Genomic DNA, 27120 nt, shown 5'->3' on the forward strand with positions numbered 1-27120 from the left:
TCATCCCCCGTGAGTGAGGTGTGCACAGTGGTTAGCATACTGAACTTGCATTCGGGAGGACGATGGTTCAAACCCATGTCCGGCCATCCTGATTTACGTTTTCTGTGATTTTCCTAAATCACTAAGCAAATGCTGGGATGCTTCCTTTGAAAGGGCACGGCTGATTTTCTTCCCCATCCTTCCCTCATCCAAGCTTGTGCTTGACCTCATTGTCAATGGGACATTAAACACTAGTCTCTTCCTCCTCATGTCTTTTTGACATAAAATTCTTGAGCATATTCTAAGTGTGGATCTAATAAATTTCCTGTGGAGAGAAAAGATTCTGTCCACAAACTGCCAAGTATTTAGAAAACACGACTTGTGAAAAACGTAACTTGCCTTTTCTCACGATACCCTGCAAACCATGGTTGAAGGGAAACAGGCAGATTTCATACTCCTAGATTTCCAGAAATTACTTGGCACAACACTACACACTAGACTGTTAACAAAGGAATATTGAATAAGTTCTCGTATATCAGTGGCTTGAAATCTTTTTAAGTAATATTGTCAATGTTCATTAGAGACAAAGGTATTGCCAGGAGTGACCTATGAAATTGTGACAAAGACTGCTTGTCATAGTTCATCTATAAAGAACACCACATAAAGAACACTTGCCAGACCCATTCTGGAGTATTGCTCAAGCATTAGGGATACACGTCAAGATTAAAGAAAGATATCAAAGCAAGTCAGAGGCATGCTGCTACATTTGTTAGCAGTAGGTTCAATCAGGATAAGAGCATCACAGAAATGAAAAGTGAATTCAAATGGGAATTCCTGGAGGGTTGAAGACATTCTTTTCCCTAATCAGTATTGAGAAGGTTCAGAGAACCATTATTTGCGATAGAGAGCAGTACGATTCTATGCCACCAATGTACATCGTGTAATGATCACAACGACAACATAAGAGAAATGAGGGTTTACATGGAAGCACATAGACCATTGTTTTTTCCTTGCTCAGTTTGCAAGTGAACAGGAAAGGGAAATGGTTAGCAATGGTAGCAATGTAGGTTGATGTAGATGTAAAAGTAGTCAAATTGTGTGTGTTTCATTGAAGTGAATAAACTGGGACACCACTTAATCATTTTAGTATCTGATCCTGATTCAGATTCCCCGTGCAGCCTGAGTATTGAAATGGAAAACAGGTCAGAGATACTCAGGCTACATACTCAAACAGCAGTGTGTTGCTGCCCAAGGCGTCGCTGCAGCAAGTATGTCACATGGAGCTGTTCACTGATGTGAGACTGCCTCTACATGCCTTAGCTTGGCACTTGCCGGTCAGTCTCTAGCTGGTTTTTGAAGCCCTTAATGATGGGCCTTTGAACACTTGAGTTTTGACCTTCCATGTTTTATGTTTGTGATTTGGATTGCTTCCTGGAATGTTGTATATGCTTAAAATAACTCTGCTACACCCTGGACTTGTTTTATGGTTAGTCATTCATTTTGTGAACTCTGACATCATCAACCTCCGGGATTATCTGTTTGCTGCATCAGTCTCTGTGTTGTTATCACCAGTGCGAGTGATGATAAACTGTGTTCTACCTGTGGAGGGTAGGATAGAAAAGTGGTGATGAGAACGTTCTCACTATGCAACTGTTTCAGTGAAGCATGGATCCTGGGTTTAAAGTTGTAGTAGCAGCTGCAACAACTACTGCTGCAACTGCAACAGCAAGAAAAAAGTAGGACTCCTAGCAGCAGCACCAACAACAACTGCAACACCAGCAACAACAGGAAAAACCATGGAATTCCACCAGCAACAGCAGAAATTGCTGTTACAATTGCTGCAAAAACAACAGCCAGCAGCTGCAGTTTCCTTGCTTCCCCCTCCACCATTTGCTTGTTTTGACAAGACAAGAGTTTGGAGGTCTATTTACATCATTTTTGTTTCACTGCAAGATAAGCCAAATAACTGACCCTAAATGTCAGTGTATGTTCTTACTGTCTTCTAGTAACTAATTGTATGCGGTTGTGTAGAAACTATGCTCACTCTAAGAACCTAGTGGCTTGAGTCTTTCTGAAGTTTTTGATTTGCTGACTGATTATTACAGTCGTCAAACCCATGTCACTGAGACCAGACTAAAATTTAATGAATGTCTTGAGCAACATCAGCATTCCTAAGCAGTATGGGCTGCTGCCTTGTAGGATTTTGACATATAAGTATGCTTTTTCCTCTCAACAGTGTGGCCCAACACATGTGGTACCCTTCATGCATGATGTTATTATACGTCTCACTCCTGACAGAGAAGTTAGTACAAAGACCCTAGAGCTGTATGATCCAGCGCAGAGAGATGTGTTACAAATTACCAAACCTCACAAAGTAACTACATCGGTACAAGCTATGTTTCACAATTCTTCTAGTGTCGCCACTGTTAGTAGTATTAGTTGACATTGCGCTCTACGATCAACAGATGACTTCTAGTCACTGTCATCATCAGCATTACCGAGGAACCCTTCGTCCAGTTCGTGCATTTTTGTCAGGTTCTACAATAGAGTTGCACAGCACATGCTGATAGTCCGTTTATCTGCATAGCTTAGTTTACCACGGTCTTTAGTATGGACAGGGACTGCGATTGTTGTGTGTGGTTGCGAGCTGAGTTGGTGACACTTCGCTCTCAGCTTCTGGCTGTGATGGCTTCGGTTACACAGCTTGAGGCTGGAGTGGATGGGCATCACTGTTGTGGGCCGGCAGCAGGATCCAACGGACGTCCAGCACGTCAGAGTCCTCCGATCGGTCCTCACCAGTGGCCAACATAGTTACTGCTCGCACTGAGGCTGACCCCTCACCTGTGGTCGAGTGGGAGGTCGCACTGGGGCAAAGCAGGTGGCGAAAGACTTCCCAGGCGGCTGCACATAAGGCCTCCCAGTTTGTCTGACAAACAGGTTCCAGGTGCTGTCTGTGGCTGACACTGTCACTGAGCCAGATGCTGTCGCCTGTCCTGTTTCAGAGGAAGCCACTCAGCCTGCAAGATCTGGTCAATCACAGAGGGTAGGATTATTGGTAGTTAGGGACTCCAACGTTAGGCGTGTTATGGGGCCCCTGAGGGACTTGGCTGACAAGAAGGGTAAGAAATCCAATGTGCACTCCATGTGCACACTGAGTGGAGTCATTCCAGATGTGGAAAGGGTCCTCCCAGATGCCATGAAGAGCACAGGGTGCAGCCAACTGCAGGTGGTGGCTCACGTCGGTACCAATGATGTGTGTCACTTTGGATCATAAGAGATTCTCTCTGGTTTCGAACGACTAACATAAGTGGTAAAGGCTGCCAGTCTCGCTTGCAAGATGAAAGCAGAGCTGATCATTTGCACCGATTGTGGACCTCTGGTACAGAGCCGAGTTGAGGGTCTTAATCAGAGGCTCAGACGGTTCTGCGACCATGTAGCCTGCAGATTCCTCTACTTGCGCCAAAGGGTGGTTGGGTTTCGGGTTCCACTGAACAGGTCAGGTGTCCACTATACGCAGGAGGCAGCTACATGGGTAGCAGGGGCTGTGTGGCGTGGACTGGGTGGGTTTTTAGGTTAGAGGGTCTCGAGAAAACACAAGAAGGGCTTCAGTCACAAAGGGTGCAGGCTGAACACAGGAAAAATGTAGATACAAGAACCATTGGTATAACAGTTGTAAATTGTCATAGCTGTGTTGGGAAAGTACCAGAGCTCCAAGCGCTAATAGAAAGCACTGATACTCAAATTGTTATAGGCACTGAAAGCTGGCTAAAGCCGGATATAAGCACAGCCGAAATTTTTGCGAAGAACCTAACGGTGTTCCGAAAGGATAGGCTAAATATGGTTGGCGGTGGGGTTGCTGTTAGAAGTAGTCTAACTTGTCACAAAATTGAAGTAAATACTTCATGTGAGTGAGTATGGGCAGAGGTCATTGTTGGCAACCAGAATAAAATAATAATTGGATCCTTATACCGACCTCCCAATTCAGATGATACAGTTGCTGAAATGTTCAAAGAAAACTTGCGTTTGATTTCGAACACGTACCCGAATCATACGATGATAGTTGGTGGTGACTTTAATTTACACTCGATATGTTGGCGAAAATACATGTTTAATTCCGGAGGTATGCATTAAATATCATCCGAAATTGTGCTAAACGCATTCTCTGAAAATTGTCTTGAGCAATTAGTTCATGAGCCCACGCGAATAGTAAACGGTTGTGAAAACACACGTGACCTCTTAGCAACAAATAATGCTGAGTTAATAACGAGCATCAAAACCAATTCAGGGATTAGTGAACACAGGGTTGTCGTAGCAGGATTGAATATTGTAATCCCCAAATCCTCAAAACATAAGCGAAAAATATACCTATTCGAAAAACCAGATAAAAATTCACTTGACACCTTCCTGAGACACAATCTCCACTCACTCTAAATTAATAATATAAGTTCAGACGAGATGTGGCTTGAATTCAAAGAAATAGTATCGACAGCAATTGGGAGATTTATACCAAATAAATTAACAAACGACGGAGATGATCCTCCTTGGTACAAAAAACGGGTTAGAAGACTGTTACAGAAACAAGAAAACAAACATGCCAAATTTAAAAAGACACAAAATCCCCAAGATTGGTGATCTTTTACAGAAGCTCGAAATTTACACCAACTTCAATGCGATATGCTTATAACAGTTTCCATAACGAAACTTTGTCTCGAAACCTGGCAGAAAATCCAAAGAGATTCTGGTTGTATGTGAAGCATGTTAGTGGCAAGAAACAATCAATGCCTTCTCTGCGTGATACAAATGGAGATATATTGAAGTCAGTGCTGCCAAAGCAGAGTTACTAAACACAGCCTTCCGAAATGCCTTCACAAAAGAAGACGAAGTAAATATTCCAGAATTGAGAACAGCTGCCAACATGAATAACATAGAAGTAAATATGCTCGGAGTAGTGAAGCAACTTAAATCACTTAATAAAAGCAAGTCTTCTGGTCCAGACTGTATATCAATTAGGTTCCTTTTGGAGTATGCTGATGCATTAGCTCCATACTTAACAATCATATACAACCGTTCACTCGACAAAACATCCGTACCCAAAGACTGGATGTTTCACAGGTCACACCAATATTCAAGAAAGGTAGTAGGAGTAATCCACTAAATTACAGGCCCATATCGTTAACGTCAATATGCAGCAGGATTTTAGAACATGTATTGTGTTTGAACATAATGAATTACCTCCAAGAAAACTGTCTATTGACACACAGTCAACATGGGTTTAGAAAACATCGCTCTTGTGAAACACAACTAGCTCTTTATTCACATGAAGTGCTGAGTGCTATTGACAAGGGATTTCAGATGAATTCCGTATTTCTGGATTTCCGGAAGGCTTTTGACACTGTACCAAACAGTCATCGAGTAAAACAAAAGTTATTTCTGGCATTCCCCAAGGTAGTGTTATAGGCCCTTTGTTGTTCCTTATCTACATAAATGATTTGGGAGATAATCTGAGCAGCCATTTTTGGTTGTTTGCAGATGACGCTGTCATTTATCGACTAATAAACTCATCAGAAGATCAAAACAAACTACAAAACAATTTAGAAGAAATATCGGAATGGTGTGAAAAGTGGCAGTTGACCTTAAATAATGAAAAGCGTGAGGTCATCCACATGAGTGCTAAAAGGAACGTGTTAAACTTCAGTTACATGATAAATCAGCCTAATCTAAAAGCCGTAAATTCAACTAAATACCTAGGTATTACAATTACGAACAATTTAAATTGGAAGGAACGCATAGAAAATGTTGTGGGGAAGGCTAACCAAAGGCTGCATTTTATTGGCAGGACACTTAGAAAATGTAACAGACCTACTAAGGAGACTGCCTACACTACGCTTGTCCGTCCTCTTTTAGAATACTGTTGTGAGGTGTGGGATCCTTACCAGATAGGACTGACTGTTTACATCGAAAAAGTTCAAACAAAGGCAGCACATTTTGTATTAGCGCGAAATATGGGAGAGAGTGTCACAGAAATGATACAGGATTTGGGATAGACATCATCAAAAGAAAGGCGCTTTTCGTTGCGAAGGAATCTTCTCACGAAATTCCAATCACCAACTTTCTCCTCCAAATGGGAAAATATTTTGTTGACACCGACTCACAAAGGGAGGAACGATCACCAAGATAAAATAAGGGAAATTAGAGCTCGTATGGAAAGATATAGGTGTTCATTCTTCCCGCACTATATACGAGATTGGAATAATAGATAATTGTGAAGGTGTTTCAATGAACCCTCTGCCAGGCACTTAAATGTGATTTGCAAAGTATCCATGTAGATGTAGATGTAGTCCAGTGATACGGGATTCAGTAGTTAGGGATCCACCACCATTATTGTCCACAGACAAGCAAAAACAGAATTGTTTTGTTCGCCATCATTGTCACAAAACTGGTATGTGTCCCAAAACGAGCAGAAGCTCATAAAACAGTTTCCTCCCCATTATCTTTAAAGGGTCCAAGAAAGGATTGTGCCATCAAATCATGTCTGGATTGCAGCCCACCGTATCAATGCTGTCACTACCCATTACTGACTTTTCCATGACATCACTTGCTTCGCATGCTGCAACCTGGATCACCTCATGAGTGTCTGTTTCAGCGAGCATAGGCCTACACCTTCAGTTGTCAGTGCGCTGCACGCTATCTCGCCAGTGCCCTTGGCAGCAGTAGATGGGATGTCGAGACTCATGTTTCAATGGTACATTAATGGGGAACACGAGATTTCCAATTAGACATTGGCATGGCATGTGCTGGTACATAAGGGCATGTACCGGCACAATGTCTCTCCTCATCTGAAGTCCCTTCAATGCAGGGTATTGACATACAGATGCCAGTTAATCCCATTGCAGGCTCAGATCATAATCCAAGCCAAGTATAAAAATGTAGCTGGGCAACTAATCCAGCTAGCGGTCAACCCTTGGATGACGACTAACATTTTTGGCTTAGAAACTTCTGCACTTTTTGGTTTTCAAATTCAGGACAAGGTGAATTAGCATCAACCATGATAGCTTTCACAGTTTCTTTGAGTCAAGTGTCAAGTACCTGGGACATATATTAAGTAAAGAAGGAACCACTTCCACATAGGACCATGCGGACACAATCACTAACTTACCAGCTCCTAAGAACTTCAAAAAACTACTGTCACTCCTCAGCAAAGTCAATTATCATGTAAAGTTTATTCCCAATGCAGCCTAGATTTCCCATGTGCTTAATCAATTGCATAAAAAAGAAGATGTCAGATGTGTGCCAGAAGACTTTCTTGCAACTTAAAAAGAGCCTTAGGTTGGATCATTGTTTAGTGATGTTCCATCCCAGCAAACAGTTAACACTTGCTGCTGATGAGTTAGATTGTGTCATTGGTGGGATATGTTGTCCCACGAATACGCCAATGACACAGAACAGCTCATTACAATCACATCTAAAACATTAAAAGCAGCACTACAAAAATTATTTGCAAATTGAGATAGAGGCGTTGGTTATCATATATGGCAACACAAAATTTTATGTGTATCTCTATGGTACCAAGTTCCAACTGATCATTGATCACAAGCTTTTCATTTTGCTGTTTGGTCCCCATTCCAAACTTCTCGATAAAACAGCATAGTGGCTGCAATGGTGGTCATTTTTCCTTAGTAGCTAAATCTACAAGATCCATTATCAACCCATCATGCAGCTTTCAAAAGCTGACAACCTGTTCCACTTGCTGTGTGACCCAGATGCAGCATTTGATAGGCATGAAGCACTGTGTTCTACTTTAGATGCAAATTAGTGACACACGCTTCACAAATTCCTGATTACAGAATGTGGAAAAACATGTTGCAATCTGCTACTCCACAGTGTGAAGTCTTCTGTACAGTGGGGTCAGCTGGAGCAGCTGCCTAAGGGCACTGACCAGAATGTCACAAATATTTTTTCTTACGGCACTGGTTTAACATCATTGGTGTTGTCAGTTTGTTACCTACAGACAATTCTGAATGCCACTTGGAAGTTCCTCCCACGCTCTGCCATGGGGTACTGAAGCCCCTCACTGAGGAATGTGCAGGCCGAAAGCAATAGTGTGGCGTCTCTGTACTGGCTTGTTGTTGAAGCTGCAGCCATTATGAAGCAGCCCCAGCACAGTCTTTAAACCCTGGCCACACCTGCCATATCAATTTCACTAAATAGTTATTGGGAACAATGTACCACAGTAGCTACTATCTATGCCTTGTCCATTCCACCCTGGTTTCAGACAATGGCCCTCAATTCATGGCATCTGCGTTTATTGACTTTTGTAAATGCATTAGCACTTACCACCATCACTTTTCGTCCTGTATCCAACTCAGAAGCTGAGCAGGAGGTCAGGGCCTCCAAAACACTGATACACAAAATAATAACAACAGCAATTCCAGTGAAGCAATGACCAGCTTCCTCAGAACCCACCAGTCCACCCCCCGGTAAACAAATGCAGATCAGCAAAACTTTTACACAAGTGCAGACCCTGCACACTTGTGTTTTTAAGGGTGCAGATGGTCAGGGTTGTTTAATGAAGCTTCAAAATCAGCTCTATCTGCAGCGAGGGGTATCAACCCTCCCTCCAACCATTCAACTGCTGGCAATGCGCAACATATGCAATGACATCAGTGACACGGCTGCCTGCTGCCACTGCAACTTCTGCTCTCATGTACTGCACCAACAACTGGGTGACAGTGGCTAGTGATGGGAACTGACAGAGGTGAAACCACTTCCACCCCGTAGACCATTTGTGGCTCCCTCTGACACCAGTAATCCCCTCATCACATTATGAATGAGGTGGATTATTTTCAGACCCAGGTGACCAAGGAGGCCAAATAATTGTGCACATTTCCTACATAGTCGGCACCCATGCGATGATCTTCCACATGAGCCTTTGGCAGGGCTTCTAGTGTCCCCCCCCCACCATTTTCCTCTCAATGAAGTTGGCACAGGCCTGCCACTTCTGGTCGTATATACTGATTAAAATGGCAGGGAGAGGGATTAGTATCTGACAGTGATTCGGACTCCCCACCAAGCTGAGTACTGGTATGGAGAACAGGTCCCAGATACTCAGGCTACATACTGAAGCAACAATTTGCTCCCATTCGAGGCACTGCCGCTGCAAGCATGTCACATGGAGCTGTCTACTGATGCGAGACTGCCCGTAAATACCACAGCCAGGCACCTTCTGGTCAGGCTGTCACTAATCTTTGAAGCCTTTAGTTACACACCACTGAAAAGTAGAGTTTTAGCCTGTCTGTTTTATGCTTCTGATTTACATTGCTTCCTGACTGAATTCTTAAGGGGACTTACAAAAGAAAATTTTTTTTGTTCACATTTTTGGATTTTTCTCTCATTATAAAATTTGCAATTTTCCAAAACTCACATGGGAAGTATTTAATTTATTTATTTAAATATAATCTACACTGGTTGAAAATGTTAAAATTTTTACGTGCATTTCTTCAAGATCTAATAAAATCGGTAATTTTTTATATAGAAGGCTGTGGATTGCTGTGTTATAAAGGTTAAATTACGTGTTTGTTTTGGTAGCACTGTCAAAACCGTATCATATCATTTCATAGCATAAACATGCATTGTATGTCAAATTGCTACCATTTTTCCGAAGAAAAGTGAGAAACAGATTGGTAAATCTCTCAAAAAATAAAGTATGATGCCAAAACAAAGTGTTTTTAAGAAATGTGGGTTTCATGGTAATAGACTTTTGAATAAAGGGAAACATTGAGTTCAATATGTGGCGTGTGAAGTTACAGACAATGAAATACAGGCAAACTCATCAGTTATCTAGAGAAACACCCATTAGTGCTTCGAAGATTAAAACAAAAAGTTGTTATACATAGTTTTCTCAAAACAAAAGTGATGTAAATCGTAATTTAGGTTATATTGTGATAGACTTACGCATCCTAACAAGGGTGTTAGGTGAATGTGTGTGTTGTAAAATATGTGGAGGTCCAGTTAGTTTACATGAAGACAGTGAGGTATCAAATGGGCTAGCCAGGAAACTTATCATTAATTGTGCCAGTTGTAAATATGCTCATTCATTTTGCAATTCTGATAAGTGTAAAGATAATTATTTTGAAGTAAATGTTAGGTGGTTTTATGGATTGAGAGCTATTGCCAAAGGACACACTGCAGCAGAAGCAATGTGTGCCATGATGAATATGCCATGTCCACCTTGTAAAATCGACAAGTATGCAGGATTTATTGGAGCTGCCGTGGAATCTCTTGCATGTGAGTCAATGAAGGGTGCTGCAAACAAAGCTGCTGAAATAAATAATGGTGTGATTGATATACCAGTAGCTTTTGATGGCCCTTGGCAGAAGCACAGCTACAGATCAAAGAATTCTGTTGCTATGGTGACCAGTGTGGATACTGGAAAGGTAATAGATCTCCAGATTTTAACCAAACATTGTTATAAGTGCAAATAAGGGACTGAAGAAGGGCATATCTGTGACAGAAATTATGAAGGAACAAGTGGTGGTATGGAGGTCTCTGCAGATATTGACATTTTTAGTCTATCTGTGAATGAAAGGAGAGTGTGTTACACCAAGTTCTTAGGAGATGGAGACTCAAAAGCATATAAAGTATAGTAGCTACTCAGCCTTATGGTGAGAAGATTGTCACAAAACTGGTATGTGTTGGTCACGTCCAGAAGAGGATGGGCACCAGGTTGAGGAAGTTGAAACAAAGTTCGAGAGACAAGACACTTTCTGATGGTAAAACCGTAAGAGGCAGGCTTAAAAAAGTTATTTGATTGTGCAAAAATTGGCAATTGATGCTAAATAATGATTTGTTAGATCATCCACATGAGTGCTAAGAGGAATCCATTAAACTTCAGTTACATGATAAATCAGTCAAATCTAAAGGCTGTAAATTCAACTAAATACCTATATAACACGAAAACAATCAATTTTTGACAAAATAAATTTGTCCGTCTGGTAAGTCTCCCCTGACCTGCAGTTCTGGGTGACATTTCCAAAATCTACCCCTTTTCCCAGACCTCTCCAGTTCTTTTCCTTTACCCCTCTTCCTTCCCCTTCAATCCTTCTGCCTGAAGAAGGAGCCACTGGCTCTGAAAGCTTGCCTAATTATAACGTTCTTTCATCTGTGTGTTCTGCCACTGCTTGGTGAGTAGATTTTTATCAATCCAATTAATTTATTTTGTCAACTAAATACACAGTAATTACAATTATGAACAATTTAAACTGGAAGAACATACAGAAAATGCTATGGGGAAGGCAAACCAAAGACTGTATTTTACTGGCAGAGCACTTACAAAATGTAACACACCTACTAGAGAGACTGCCTAAACTATGCTTGCCTGCCCTCTTTATGAGTACTGCTGCACGGTCTGGGATCTTTACCAGATAGGATTAACAGAGTACACCGAGAAAGTTAAAAGAAAAGCAGCACATTTTGTATTATCACAAATAGGGGACAGTGTGTCACAGATACAGGATTTGGAGTGGATATCATTAAAACACAGGCATTTTTCACTGTGGCTGAATCTTCTCATAAAACCACAATCATCAACTTTCTCCTCCAAATACGAAAATATACTGTTGATACAGACGTACATAGGGAGAAACGATCATCATCATAAAATAAGGGAAATTAGAGCTACATGGAAAGATATAGGTGTTCATTTTTTCCGTGCACTGTTCGAGATCAGAATGATAGAGAATTATTGCTAACGTGGTTTGATGAACCCTCTGCCAGGCACTTGGTGTGATTTGCTAAATATCCATTTGATGTAGATGTAAACCAATTCTAGAATATTGTTTGAGGGTTTGAGGCATAAAGCAGGAACAAATTCACAGACCCACTGTTACGATTGTACTCTAATTGACTGGTTTAGTCCAAATAAAAGTGTAACAAAGATGATCAAAGAAAATAATTGGGAAGGTGACAATATTCATACAAAACTGTGATATGTAAATATGGAGTATTAGAATTCAAGGAAGACTTGACAACAATTCTGCTGTTCCATAAGATATCATGTGTAATGGCTACAAGAATAAAATGAGAGGTTAGGTTGTGTGTAGAGGCATATAAATAATAAGTCTTCTCTCACCGTATACATGACAGTTAATCACCAATATTGCCACAAGCTGTGCTGCATGTAACGGTTAGCATCACTGGCTGCCATGCTTCGGGTCTCTAGTTCAAACACGACCACGGTCAATTATTTATTATTTTAGTATTTATCATTTCTGGATAGTTCTGAGAATGCCTTATGTTTATAAAGTTTGTATGTTATGAAATACACTCCTGGAAATTGAAATAAGAACACCGTGAATTCATTGTCCCAGGAAGGGGAAACTTTATTGACACATTCCTGGGGTCAGATACATCACATGATCACACTGACAGACCCACAGGCACATAGACACAGGCAACAGAGCATGCACAATGTCGGCACTAGTACAGTGTATATCCACCTTTTGCAGCAATGCAGGGTGCTATTCTCCCATGGAGACGATCGTAGAGATGCTGGATGTAGTCCTGTGGAACGGCTTGCCATGCCATTTCCACCTGGCGCCTCAGTTGGACCAGTGTTCGTGCTGGACGTGCAGACCATGTGAGACGACACTTCACCCAGTCCCAAACATGCTCAATGGGGGACAGATCCGGAGATCTTGCTGGCCAGGGTAGTTGACTTACACCTTCTAGAGCACGTTGGGTGGCACGGGATACATGCGGACGTGCATTGTCCTGTTGGAACAGCAAGTTTCCTTGCCGGTCTAGGAATGGTAGAACGATGGGTTCGATGACGGTTTGGATGTACCGTGCACTATTCAGTGTCCCCTTGACGATCACCAGTGGTGTACGACCAGTGTAGGAGATCGCTCCCCACACCATGATGCCGGGTGTTGGCCCTGTGTGCCTTGGTCGTATGCAGTCCTGATTGTGGCGCTCACCTGCACGGCGCCAAACACGCATACGACCATCATTGGCACCAAGGCAGAAGCGACTCTCATCGCTGAAGACGACACGCCTCCATTCGTCCCTCCATTCACGCCTGTCGCGACACCACTGGAGGCGGGCTGCACGATGTTGGGGCGCGAGCGGAAGACGGCCTAACGGTGTGCGGGACCGTAGCCCAGATTCATGGAGACGGTTGCGAATGGTCCTCGCCGATACCCCAGGAGCAACAGTGTCCCTAATTTGCTGGGAAGTGGCGGTGCGGTCCCCTACGGCACTGCGTAGGATCCTACGGTCTTGGCGTGAATCCGTGCGTCGCTGCGGTCCGGTCCCAGGTTGACGGGCACGTGCACCTTCCGCCGACCACTGGCGACAACATCGATGTACTGTGGAGGCCTCACGCCCCACGTGTTGAGCAATTCGGCGGTACGTCCACCCGGCCTCCCGCATGCCCACTATACGCCCTCGCTCAAAGTCCGTCAACTGTACATACGGTTCACGTCCACGCTGTCGCGGCATGCTACCAGTGTTAAAGACTGCGATGGAGCTCCGTATGCCACGGCAAACTGGCTGACACTGATGGCGGCGGTGCACAAATGCTGCGCAGCTAGCGCCATTCGACGGCCAACACCGCGGTTCCTGGTGTGTCCGCTGTGCCGTGCGTGTGATCATTGCTTGTACAGCCCTCTCGCAGTGTCCGGAGCAAGTATGGTGGGTCTGACACACCGGTGTCAATGTGTTCTTTTTTCCATTTCCAGGAGTGTATTTGATGCCTGTTTAAATCCCAGCACTCTCCATCCAAGAGTTCACTTCTGTTCTGTTCTGGCTGCACACTGGTGTTCGTAAGGAAGTGCTTTCAATGCTAAATGTTGTACTTCACTGATGACCCTACTTTTGGATTTTCACTCGATTCTTGTTACAACTGGACCGTTTTGGCATGAGTACTCTCTGCCACACACTGTACAGTGTTTTTTGGTTTGTACATTTGGGACACTTAAAAGCACAGTTATTAGCGCTTTTGAAAGTGCTCTGGAAGACAAATGATGTTACAATATTTAAACAGAAATAATATCATCATAAGATATTTGCTAAAACTCAAGCTCTCACATTTGTTCACACAAAGCCTAAAACAATTAAGACAATGGGTGATAAAGTTTTAATTAGCACATAAAATGATGTTACATAATTAATGCATTCATGGTACACACTGACGTTCCCACACAATAGCACCATAACAGGTCACTAGAAGGGCCAAAACAAGATGGCATAGCCCGCTGATACAGTGGAGATGGGCTGCACTATTCTGTTTTTGCCCCTCTAGTGACATGTTATAATATTTTGATGTGGGAGTGTCAGAGTGTACCATGAATGCATATAAGTGCCTGTAAACAAAAAGATAAAAAACTGGAATGAAAAAGGCTCCTATTACAGAACTAAAAAAGTTGAACATGTCCTGCGCAGAGTTTGGGCTGTAAGAGAAGGGAGCTAGCTTTTCGACTTATCAGACAGCTTCAAAAACTTTTAAACCAAAACATCTTGACATATTTGTGCTTTTTTACTTGTTAGTACCAGTACAAATGTCATGTAATATAATTCATTGTGTCAAGTAACATGTTACATGATGTCATGCTGTATTACATGAGACCTGCCATCATGTCATTCAACGTGGCATGTTTTGTGTTGTGCAATATCACACATGTCATTTGTCATATTGCATGCATGCATGCATGCATAGCCACTCTGGGATATTTCCTATTATGGATGCACTCCACCCTCGGATACTTCCAATTAGATGCATCTTACTCTCTAGAAGCCCATAAATTTGTGTCTATTTCTTCTTTCACCCCTACCATACATATAACAGGGGGTGTGTTTGGGGTAGAAATGGTCACCTCGGGGAAAAATCCCCTCGCCCCCCCCCCCCTGCCAACCCAGAAATCAATAATTGTTTTACAACCCCCTCCCCCCCCCCCTTTCCCCCAAGGAACAAATCCATCCCCAGAAATTTAATCCTTCCAAAAACTTTTTTAGGTACTACATGTATGCTCTTCAGCCATAAGATAAAATGTTATATTGCTTACAATGGCTGACAAATTTTCTGAATTTCAGGCTCAGTATCAGGGACTTTAGCCTATTAATTGCAAGATGTCGATGTGCTGACACCTTGCAGCTGTGAGAGCTTGCTGCATTGGGGAAGTAGGGTTACCACATAAAAAACTGCAAATGTATCAAGATGTTTGGAGTTAAATCTCTCTTAAGCTGCCAGATACGTCAAAAAGCTAGTTCCTTTCTTTTATATCCGTAACTCTGCCCAGGACTTATTTCCGTTTTCTGTACCATGATAGCAGTATTTTTCATTCTGGTTCCCAACTTTTACTCTACTGTAATTTTGACAATAATCTGCCACAGCTTGGAAACTGAAGTAGATTTTTGTTAACTCTGGGGATGACTGATTCAGTATCGATTTTTTTTAGTGACATTTGAACCATGCTGCTTATATCAAGGCAATGGATGAGGCTTTCACAAAACAACAGGACAACCATTAATTATATGTATTCATATAACTTCTTAGAAAGTTTGAACTGATTCGCACAAGTATGAAGCCCAGAGGTGGCACGTGTAAAAAAAAATGCCCTCACAAAAAAAAAAAAACCATGTTTTTTTTGCAAGTAAACAATGAATGAAGATAGATTTTATCATAAGAATGGATTTTTTATTTATTTGATTCACATTAAACTGTTTCCGTGTATTCAGTTCATATAAAAACAAATGTTAGAAGCTACATTTAGGATGTCTTTATTGCATGTTTCAAAAACCTGCCAGAAAAATGTGTTTTTTGCATGTAATTTTCAAACGAAGCAAGAGTTTTCAAATAATTAAAACTTATCTTAGATCAAGGTCCGATACACCAGATGACCAAATTTGAACCATAAGTCTTGTTCCAGTCCGGAGTTATTTAAGGATGACTATTTTTGCTTGTAAAATTAGAATGAGGGCGGTTGTTCTCGCGCATAAAATTCGACATGTGTACATACAAATACTGTTATTAGCTGAGCATTACTTTCAGCCCAATTATGGTCTTCTCCAAAAGGAATTAATTGATTCACACAGTTTGCCTGGGTGCCAGCTCTGGTTCACTGTTCAAACACTGCTTAATATACTGTAACATAGACACAGTAAGACAGATGTTCGAATGGTTATACAAATGGCTGCTGGTCTACACTAAGCCAAAATTTTTTACCCCATGTTTCTAGTTCAAATAGGAACAGAGCACCAAAATCACCCCCCCCCCCTCCCCCCCCCCCCCCACACACACACACACACACACACACACACACACACACACGTACAAAAACATGATTCTACATGCAGCCTTTTCATACATGTTTGTTACAAAACTTCCACACTGTAACTATTAATTATATAACTTCATTTTTTTGATGTGATAATTAAAATTTTATGATTACCTCTCATATACCCTTAGTATTAAAGTATAATCTTAAAATATGGTCACAAAAACAGAACAAGCTTTGAAAACAAAGCATAAGGTTATAGGTAGAGATGCTGAATGAAATTCATTTGAGCATGAAAGAGAGCAATGAATGAAGTCTTCAGTGACTGTTGTAGCAGAATATTGTCAAATGATCTTTCACAAAACCCAAAGATCTTCTGATTATATGTCAAGGCTTTTAGTGGCACCAAAGTTGATTGTATATAAGCGCTGTTAGTGACACCAAAGTTAGCGTCCAGTTCCTAGTGAATGAGAGAGGAACTGAAATATAGGGTAACGCAGCAAAGGCTGAAATGCTTAACTTTGTTTTCAAATGTTCCCTTACAAAGGAAAAACCCAGGGGAATTGCTCCAATTTAATTCTTGTATCACTGTCAAGATGAGTGACTGTGACGTTGAGAAACAACTGAAATTGTTAAAATTCAACAATGCTCCAGAGCTGGATGGAATCTATGCCACATTTTACACAGAATTTATGACTGAGTTAGATCCCCTTCAAACTATAATCTATCATAGATTCCTCAGACAAAAAAAACCATACCTAGTTCTTGGACAAAGGCACAGGTCTCACCCTTCTACAAGATGAGTTGTAGAAGTGATCCACAAAACAAGCGTCTTATATCCTTGGCATCGATTTGTTGTAGAACCTTAGAATATATTCTGAGCTCATACATAGTGAGATCTCTCAAACAGAAAGACCCCCTCCATGCTAACCAGCATGGATTCCGAAAACATTGATCATGTGAAACCCAATTTGCATTTTTCTCACATGACATACTGAAAGCTTTGGATCAAGACATGCAGATAGATGCAGTATTTCTTGATTTCCAAACAGAATTTGAATCAGTACCACACCTACACTTATTGTCAACAGTAGGATCATATGGGGTATCAAGTTAATCTGTGACTGGATTGAGGACTTTTTGGTAGGGAGGATGCAGAACGTTATCTTGGATGAAGTGTCATATTCACACATACAAGTAACTACAGGTGTGCCTCAGAAAGCGTGTTGGGAGCCTTGCTTTTCATGTTGTATATTAGTGACCAAGAAGACAATATTAATAGTAACCTCTGCCTTTTTGCACATGATGCAGTTATCCATATGAGGTACTGTCTGAAAGAAGGTGCATAAACATTCAGTCTGATCTTGGTAAGATTTCAAAGTGGTGGAAAGTTTGAAAACTTGCTTTAAATTTTTAGAAATGTAAAATTGTGGATTTCACAATACAAAAAAACATAGTATTCTATGACTATAATGTCAATGAGGCACTGTTGAAATCAGCCAACTCATATAAATAGCTGAGTTTAACACTTTATATGGATATGAAATGGAATGATCACACAGGTTCAGTTGTGTGTAAAGCAGGTAGTAGGCTTTGGTTTATTGGTAGAAAACCAGGGAAGTGCAATCAAACTACAAAGCAGATTTCTTACAAATCACTCGTGTGGCCAGGTCTAGTATATTGCTCATGTCTGTGAGTCCCATTTCAAATACGACTAATGGAGGATACTGAATGTATACAAAGAATGACAGCATGAATGGTCACAGGCCTATTTGATCCATGGGAGAGTGTCACAGAGACAATTAGGAAACTGAACTGGCAGACTCTTGAAGTTAGGTGTAAACTATCCCAAAAAGTTCTATTAACAAAGTTTCAAGAACCAGCTTCAAATGGTGACTCTACGTATATATTACAACCCTCTACGTATCACTCACATAGGGATAATGAGGATAATAACAGAATAAATACTTTACACACAGAGGCATTCAATCAATCATTCTTCCCGCGTTTCATATGTGACCGGTATGGGAAGAAACCTTAATAAATGGTATAATGGGATGTATCCTCTGCCATGCACTTCATGTGGTTTGCAGAGTATAGCTGTAGTAGATGTAGATATACACTGAAGTGCCAAAGAACCTGGTATAGGCAGTGTATTCTAATACAGAGGTATGTAAACAGGCAGAATATGGCGATGCAGTTGGCAACGCCTATATAATACAAGTGTCTGGCACAGTTGTTAAATTGGTTACTGCTGCTACAATGGCAGATTATCAAGAATTAAGTGAATTTGAATGTGGTGTTATAGTCGGCACAAGAGTGATGCGATGCAGCGTCTCCGAGGTAGCAATGAAGTGGGGATTTTTCTGTACGACCATTTTGTTGCTGGAAAAGATCCTGGAAGAAGGGGACCGACACTGACTGAAGAGAATCGTTCAATGTGACAGAAGTGCAACCCTTCCACAAATTGTTGGAATTCAATACTGGGCCATCAACAAGTGGCAGCGTGTGAGCCAGCCAAAAAAAAAAACATCATCAATATGCGCTTTCTGAGCCAAAGGTACACTCATGTACCCTTGATGACTGCACAACACAAAGCTTTATGCCTTGCCTGGGCCTACCGACACAGACATTGGACTGTTGATGACAGGAAACATGTTACCTGGTCAGACAAGTCTTGTTTCAAATTGTATTGAAAGGATGGACATGTATGGTTATGGAGACAACCTCATGAATCCATGGGCCCTGCGTGTCAGCAGGGGGCTGTTCAAGCTGGTGGAGGCTCTGTAAAGATGTGGGTGTGTGCAGTTGGAGTCATATGGGACCCCTGATACATCTAGATATGATTCTGACAGGCGACAAATACGTAAGCATTCTGTCTAATCACCTGCATCCAGACATGTCCATTGTGCATTCGACGGACTTGGGCAATTCTAGCAGGACAATGTTGCGACACCCCACAAGTCCAAAACTGCTACAGAGTAGCTTCAGTAACACTCTTCTGAGTTTAAACACTTCTGCTGGCCATCAAAATCGCCAGACTTGAACATTACTGAGCATACCTGGGATGCCTTGGAATGTGCCGTTCATAAGAGATCTCCACTCCCTTGTACTCTTCTGAACTTATGGACAGCCCTGCAGGATTCATGGTGTCAATTGCCTCCAGCACTAATTCAAATATTAGTTGAGTCCATGCCATGTCGTGTTGCGGCACTTCTGCACGCTCACGGGGGCCCTACATGATAATAGGAAGATGTGCAAGTTTCTTTGGCTCTCATAATACTGATGCTTTGTTTGTGTTTCTCTTATGGAACTATGAAGTGTTTACAACTGGTTGCTTCACAGATATTAGGGTGTGTGTGTGTGTGTGTGTGTGTGTGTGTGTGTGTGTGTGTGTGTGTGTGTTACTGTGCCTGCCTGTTTTACGTAACATGTGACAACTGGAAATTAATTTAACGCAGTTTTATTTTATGGGGACCAAGCTTCTACTGAGCTTAAATGCCTATAACTTTTAACTAATTGTATTCTGATATGGAAACATTATAGCCTTTTCATTTCCAAGAGGTGCAAGGTGTTGTTAGGTGTTTTTGTGAATAAGGGGTGGGGGTGGAGGTGGGGAAGGGAGGAGGTTATATATAGAGTGAGTGAGTGGTTAGTGTGTGTGTGTGTGTGTGTGTGTGTGTGTGTGTGAGAGAGAGAGAGAGAGAGAGAGAGAGAGATGGTTGGGAATTAATAGAGAGTTTTTTACCTCTGAAAGATTTCTTTTTTAATTTAAATGTGGTATGTTAGATTTCAGTCCTATTTCATTAAGAGTTGCTGTTAGCTCTTTTTCGGCATAGCAGCTGAGATGTCAGCAAGTGAAAAGCAATTACACATAATCAGTTTTTTCCTATTTTCCAGTTACCAACAAGTGTTCTGCTTACTCTTGTTGAGTGGGTAGCAGGAAAGATGTTGTTTATGTCAGCTAAGAATTACAGTTATGGCCAAAAATATTCAAAACCGCTGTCACTGCCTCACAGAAGATTTGCACAAAAATGGGGAAACAAAGGCAGAAACCTCATTTGGATAATTGCAGATAATGTTGTGTCTACAGGTATAACTCCACGCCTTTTTCAGTACCAAAGAAGACACTTACATCACACTGCTCATTTAAAAACATTTCCTGTAGGGATGGCTCCAGTAGGGTATATTATCAGAGTTGAATGGTATATTCTAAGCACAGACAGGAATCATCTGACAAGATTTCTGATACTAGAGAGCTGATGAGGAGGCATTTTGTCACCTATTCTAGTGGGTTACCAATACAGCTGGTAAGGGCGAGATGATGATGATAACAACAGTAACGACGAAATCAACAACAGTTAGGATTTGTGCACTTGTTTCCCGGTTTAAGGAGAGGATCAATTATTGATGACCTCCCCATGCCAGGATATTGGCCTTTGGTATGTATTTTATTTGAAAAAAGGCAAGCAGATTATCCTTGGGTTTTCAGTTAAGTTTCCACAGGATACCATAATAAAACAAGTCTGGTGAAGGATATTATCACGTATTATCAATACCATGGTATCCACTTACCCACTGCAGACAATGAGTAGTGAAGGTTATTGTCCTACTCATTTCTTGAGTGGAAATCTGTTCTCCCTCATCCTCCTGGAACTGGATTCATGGAGGGTGATTTGTTGGCACAGTATTGCAACATGTTCCCATACTACAATGGTGAACCTTCCCTCGATGATTTGTCAAGTTATCAACTCACTGCCTGAAGGAATGCAAGTTTTTATGCAGATACGCTGCCCTTGAGCCTGCAGTGCCAACCATTTGCCCTTATAGTAGACTGCCTGTTCCAACAATGAATGGGCTGTCTTCTATGATACCCTGAAGATTTTGTTATACAAGGTGCTACCCAAGCCAGTAGCAGTACGACATTCCGCTGCTAGGTGTCTAGAGGTACACTTATAGCTACTGTGGCACAAAGTTCTGCCATCTTTGGCGGATGTAGTTGTGAGTTATAGTGGTGCCTGTCAGGATGTGTTTCAGTGTTCCTGCAAATTGTGAAATGGTTTAAGAGAAGAAGCAAGAGATTTATATCAAAATTCTGTTTGAAGTTGAAGAAAACTGCAGCTGAAACTCACTGCATGCTGACAGAGGCATTTGGTGAGAGTGCACTAAGACAAACAAGAACATTTGGTTCAAGTGCTTCAAGGAATACCAAGAATCTGTCAAAGATGACAAGCATTCTGGTCAACCGTCAACATTCACAACACCGGACATTATCATGAAAGTGCATGAAGTGTTTTACAAAGACTGAAGGCAGACAATTCACAATGTTTGTAACAGACTTGGGCTGTCATACACTACACGTAAACAAATTCTAGCTGATGAACTGAACATGACAAATTACAGCCCTCTCAACATCGACCAATGAAGCCTCAGGATTCAGATGTGCACTGAACTGCAACAAAGAGTTCGAGAGTGTCCAAAATTCTTATCTAGAATCATAACAGGTGATGAATCTTGGGTCTACAGTTCTGAAATGAAGCAGTAGTCATCACAATGGAAAACGCCATCTTCTCCAATGCTGAAAAAAGCTTGACAAGTTCACAGAAAAACAAAGTCAATGCTGATGATTTTTTTCAACATTCGGGAAATGGTGCTCAAGGATTTTGTTGAACATGGTCAGAGTATCAACAGGCAGTTTTACTGTGAGGTTTTGAGGCAACTGAGGGAAAAATGTTCAGTGCATATGGATAGAGTTGTGGGAAAAGAGAGACTGGTTGGTGCACCATGACTAGGCACCCACACATACTTCACTTGTTGTGAAAGAATTCCCAGTGAAAAACAACATGGAAATGGCTGCCACCCTCCCTACTCCCCAGATCTAGCCCCATGCAATTTCTACCTGCTCCTGAAGATGAAAATCGTCTTGCAAGGGCAACATTTTGGCTCGACTGAAGACATCCATGTGGAATCACAATGGGTCCTGAACACCCTTCACCCCGAGGGCTTCCAGGAATGCTTCCAAAAATGGGAACAGCGCTGGCATCATTGCATGCATACCTGAGGTGACTACTTTGAAGGTGATGGAGGACACTAGGACGTAGGTATAGATTTCTGATTCTTACAAGGAAATTCTCAGAGATTTTGGGTAGACCCTCATAGAAGCACGAGTGACAGATTACACACTATTAGTAATGTGATTTACTCAATCCTGAAAACTGTCTAACTGTTGAAGTACAGTCTACAGACTACACAGTGTCTGAGTTTGCCCTTGTGAGCATCTAGTTTGTCAGTTTTCTTTTTTGCTTAGGTTCTTGGATAAAAAATACAAAACTTCTAAGGGGCTACTGTGGTGAAAGTCATGTATAACTCCCCACTAACGCAGCATCTGTGAAGACAGGAGAACAATGTTGCTACTGTGCTAAAATGCGCTATTTGTCTTATAATAATCAATAAGATTAAAACAAGGTGAATACAACTAAACTATTTAAAAAAGTGAAACAACAAGTCAGAAAAAATGAGATATATATACATACATACTTTAAAACTTTCTCGGTAAGAACTCTTCTCATAACATAGTTAACATGAAGAGTGTAAGGATAATAAACAATATGAAACATATGCGTTATGAAAGATTGTATAGTCAGTAGTGGAGGACAAATCTTAACATTTTAAGGTGACATCTTGAGTTTAACTGCAGGTCAAGATATGAAACAGTGGAAAAGAAATTAGCTTCAAAGAAAGGAAATGAACATGAAATGAATATGAAGATATATCACAAGACACTGGGCAGAGGGGTAAGAAGTTATATCTCGAAATGTATGAAGCACACAAAATAGTCGAAAATTGAAAGGAAATCTAAGAATTAAGTTAGTGAAGGCATGCAGTAAGAACACAACTTGAGCAATACTTTTATCATATTGATGGTCACTGGAACTGGTGAAGACAACCGACAGTACAAGATAAGTGAGGTACAGTGACAAATGCCCTGCACTAACAGAATATGTGAAGACTGCAGCAACACATGAAACTGCTACTTTTCTTCTTTGTGACATTGAATTCAGAGAATGAAAAGTACCTTCAAAAGCTCGAATTTCACTAATCTTTTTGTTAGCTTTTATTTCAGATATCCTGTATAGTGTAATTATAGGAAAAAAAACAAGAAGTAAAATTTAGAAGAAACTGTTTTAAGTATTGCAAAAAAGGAGTGGAAACCAGGACATGAAATTAGGACTGGGTAGGAGGATACAAGCTACACTAATATGAACTACATCTTAGCTGTTAATAAAAATAAAATTTTATATTTCCATTTCTCTATTACATTACATACCTTTATTTTATTTTTCCTAACCTTTCTTCTACTACTTTTCACTGACATCCCTTCCCATCATACCCAGAATCTCATCATACAATTTCTTCCACTTCTACATTCTTTCACTCTCCTTGTGTGTCCTCCTTAATATGTTCTCTTATTCGTTGCTCATTTGAATTATCTTCACCAATTCAAAAATCATCACCTCTTATTTTTTCTCATGCATTTACATTACTTTCTATGATTTAGGTTACTATTTCCCACTAATGTCTACTTAATGCTTCTTTTCTGCTATTAAGTTATAAAGAATGGTACAACTGTATCAACATAGACACACCGAGAATGGCTTCCACACGACGCCGATCCAGAGCAGGTTTCGTTGGTCGGCCTGAGCAATATCCTGCTCGAGTCCACCGCTGACCAGTCACTGAACTTGATCCTAGTTCAAGGGGTGAGAAAAGAGCTGATGCAAGACCGCGGGTGAGTTTCCGATAGTCAGCTCGATTAACTCGTTGCAGCAGAGAAGCAGGTACCAGGACACCAGCAGCCAAAGGCACCTAGAATGAAGAGGCCAAAACTTAATTAACATTTCTACACAGTGTAATATCTAATAATCAATGAAAATTAGATATTTTATCTCTCTCTCTCTCTCTCTCTCTATCTGCTGATAGACAGCTGTCATAAGAAAGATGTAAGTCAACAGCTACAGGAAAAATTAAGTTTTCCAGGTTCAAATTTTGTGAAACAAAGTGCTAATCTCAACATCTAACAGAAAAGCTAAGATAAATGTTTAAGGATTCTAGCAAAGATGACCAGGTGCTGACCGACAGAGCTTGAAACAACCTGGTATGTGACCTGTTCAAAATAGGAGCTGATGCCGAACACATAAATGTGGGTTTTATGGAGGTTTTTTGGTACCATGACCAGCCAGAATTAACTATGCTGTAGGGTGAGTAAATGGCTGGGGAGGCTAATTGCGATGACTGTAAAATCTTATATTATTGTTGCCCAGTGGATGCTACAGGAAGATGGAAATATTCTTCTCATCATCTACAACTGAATAGGAGGTTTAAAGAAAAGCTAGATCTGTTAGCAGAAAGCATAAGAAAGCAGCATAAAGTGTCTACTACCACACAAAGGCTAATCCTTGTGGTTGTTGGTGTCAGATGAGACTTCTCTTTTAGGTTAAATTTGGAATTCAGAAAGAAAGTATTAAACATATTTAATTGTCAGAGACTCCCAATTCATCGTTTAAGAATACACGGAAAGGTAAAGAGAAAGGGAAAATCAACTTGCTTCATCAAAATATTGGTGGGGTTAAAAATAAAGTAAAGGAGTTGTTAGTTTGTTTTGCAGACTCAGTAGCTGTAAACACATTGACAGCATTTGTCAGTCAGAGTACAGGGACAGAAAATCATAAAGTAAAGGGTTATAAATCAGCTGCGTATTGATGTAGATCTGTTATGGATAGAAGAGAAGCCACCACATTCCTAAAAACTAAATAGACTTTGAAAAACAGAGAACTACACTGATGAGCCAAAACATTATGACTATGTGCTTAATAGTTTGTCTGTCAGTCTTTAGAACAAAGTACATCACTGTTTCTGAGTACCAAGGATTCAACAGTTCGTTGGAATGTTTGTGGGGGTATGCAGCATTAGATTTCTAAACACAGGTTACATAATTCATGTAAATAGTGGGCCGCTGATTTGTGTACGCAGTGATGGTGCTAGATAGTGACCCAGACAGGTTCCATAGGATTTATATCAGGTGAATTTGGTTCCTAAGACATCAACGTGATTTCACTGTAATGCTCCTCAAACCACTGTAGCATGGTTCCAGCTCTGAGACACATACATTTATGCTACTGAAAGATGACATTGCCATTGGGAAAGACATCAAACGTGAACGGATGTAGGTGTTTTGCAGCTGTCTGCGTGTCTTTGATTTCTACCCCAGGTCCCATGAAAGCACAGGAGAATCTCTCCCATAGCATAATATTGCTCCACTAGCCTGCGTCCATGGCATGCTGCACGTTTTGAGCCACCGTTCCCATCGATGACAGCGTTTGTGGAGACGACCATCGATGTAGTGTGATTCACCTGAAGAGCCAACATGTTTACATTGATTGATGATCAAATCCCAATGGTCCCATGCCCACTGTAACCATAAATTACAATGTTGTTGGATCAACATGTGAACTCGTAAGGGTTGTCTGCTGCAGAGCTCCATGTTCAACAATTTACAATGAACAGTGTGCTCCAAAACAGTTATGCGTTCACCAGCTTTGTGCTCTTTCAGCAGAGATGCCACAGATCACCATCTATCCTACTTTGCAGAGCAGACAAGCCTCAGAACGCTATGCTGCATGAAGAGTCATGGTCATCCAACCATTTAGTGTCTAGTGGTGGTTCCACTATCCATCTACCTCTTTGGCAGTGGTCATAATGTTTTGGCTTATCAGTGTAAGTAAATTCTGTACAAATCAGAATGAAGAGGCCTGTTAATATTCGAAAGGTATTATCTGTTACAGTTACAGTATGCAGTCCCCACACGGTATTTTGAAAATTACCTGATAGAGAATGTGTGCATACAACAAGCTCATCTCGTGGCAAAAGGTTTGTCAGCTCATGATACACATTATGTCAACGAGCTGCATATACAGTCCAGAAACACTCGAGAAAACTATAAGAGTAATTAATGGAAAAACAATGAAATTACTTGAAGTATTACACTTACAAAATAACATAAATTACAGCACACAATTCAAATTGTGACATCCTGAATCTACATTAACAACCAACTCTACCAAAACCTGTCTGCGCTGGATACTTTCCAGCATATTGTAGTTGGTCTTCAGCATTGACATAGATTCAAGTTATTATGATTTGACATATATCCTGTAACTGAAGATGTTTTGTAAGCATATATTATGTGATGAATGTTGTATACCTACATGATGATTGTGCTTGGTAATGCCAAATTATGGTCTCTTTCAAACTATATACACACCACTGGATGGCCTACTCTCTAACTGAAACTGGTTGATTTCAATAAAGTAACACACAGTTATTGTGCAAATCATGATTTTTCAAAAATATGTGTCAGTTATAACTAATTCAGAGTATTTTCCCAGACAGAATAAAATATGTCATTGTTACGTCTCTCTATAAGAAAGGTGACAGCATGGATGTCAATAACTACTAGTCAGCCTCGCTCCTTTTGTTACTGTCCAAAATTTTTGATAGGGTGATGTGCTCTTGGGTTGTCAGCCACTTGTGTAGTAATGGGATAGTCACCAATAGTAGCTTAAGTTTCAAAAGGGTTGCACTACTAAGGCAGCAACCTATACTTTCACTCAGCAAATAATACAATTTTAAAAAATAAATTACGTTTTGTGGGTTGCATGGTTTAGTTACTATTTACGAAACAGAGTGCTGAAAGTTACACTAGGATATTCAGATAATATAAGGAGGGACACCTGTCATCCGCATGGGGATATATCGCAAAAAGTAATTTGCAGGGTTCAATCATGTGACCACTGCTGTCCTTGTTCTATGT

General features: G+C 40.9%; 1 protein-coding gene across 6 annotated transcripts in view; it reads right to left on the bottom strand.

Moving 5' to 3' along the window:
• The window catches only part of LOC124606181 (protein abrupt-like), a 260199-nt gene that overhangs the window by 64704 nt on the left and 168375 nt on the right, over positions 1-27120 (bottom strand). For 5 of the 6 annotated variants that reach the window (XR_006978697.1, XM_047138173.1, XM_047138165.1 and 2 more), the window contains exon 8: positions 23897-24116. The exons of the other annotated variant lie outside the window; for it this stretch is intronic. Coding sequence is in view for 4 of the 5 variants with exons in the window: in XM_047138173.1 (XP_046994129.1) it covers positions 23897-24116 (220 nt within the window). In the remaining variant the exon portion in view is untranslated. The remainder of the gene's footprint in view (positions 1-23896; positions 24117-27120) is intronic. 6 annotated transcript variants of the gene reach the window in all.

This window comes from Schistocerca americana, chromosome 1 (genome assembly GCF_021461395.2).
Source record: "Schistocerca americana isolate TAMUIC-IGC-003095 chromosome 1, iqSchAmer2.1, whole genome shotgun sequence".
NCBI lineage: Eukaryota > Metazoa > Arthropoda > Insecta > Orthoptera > Acrididae > Schistocerca > Schistocerca americana.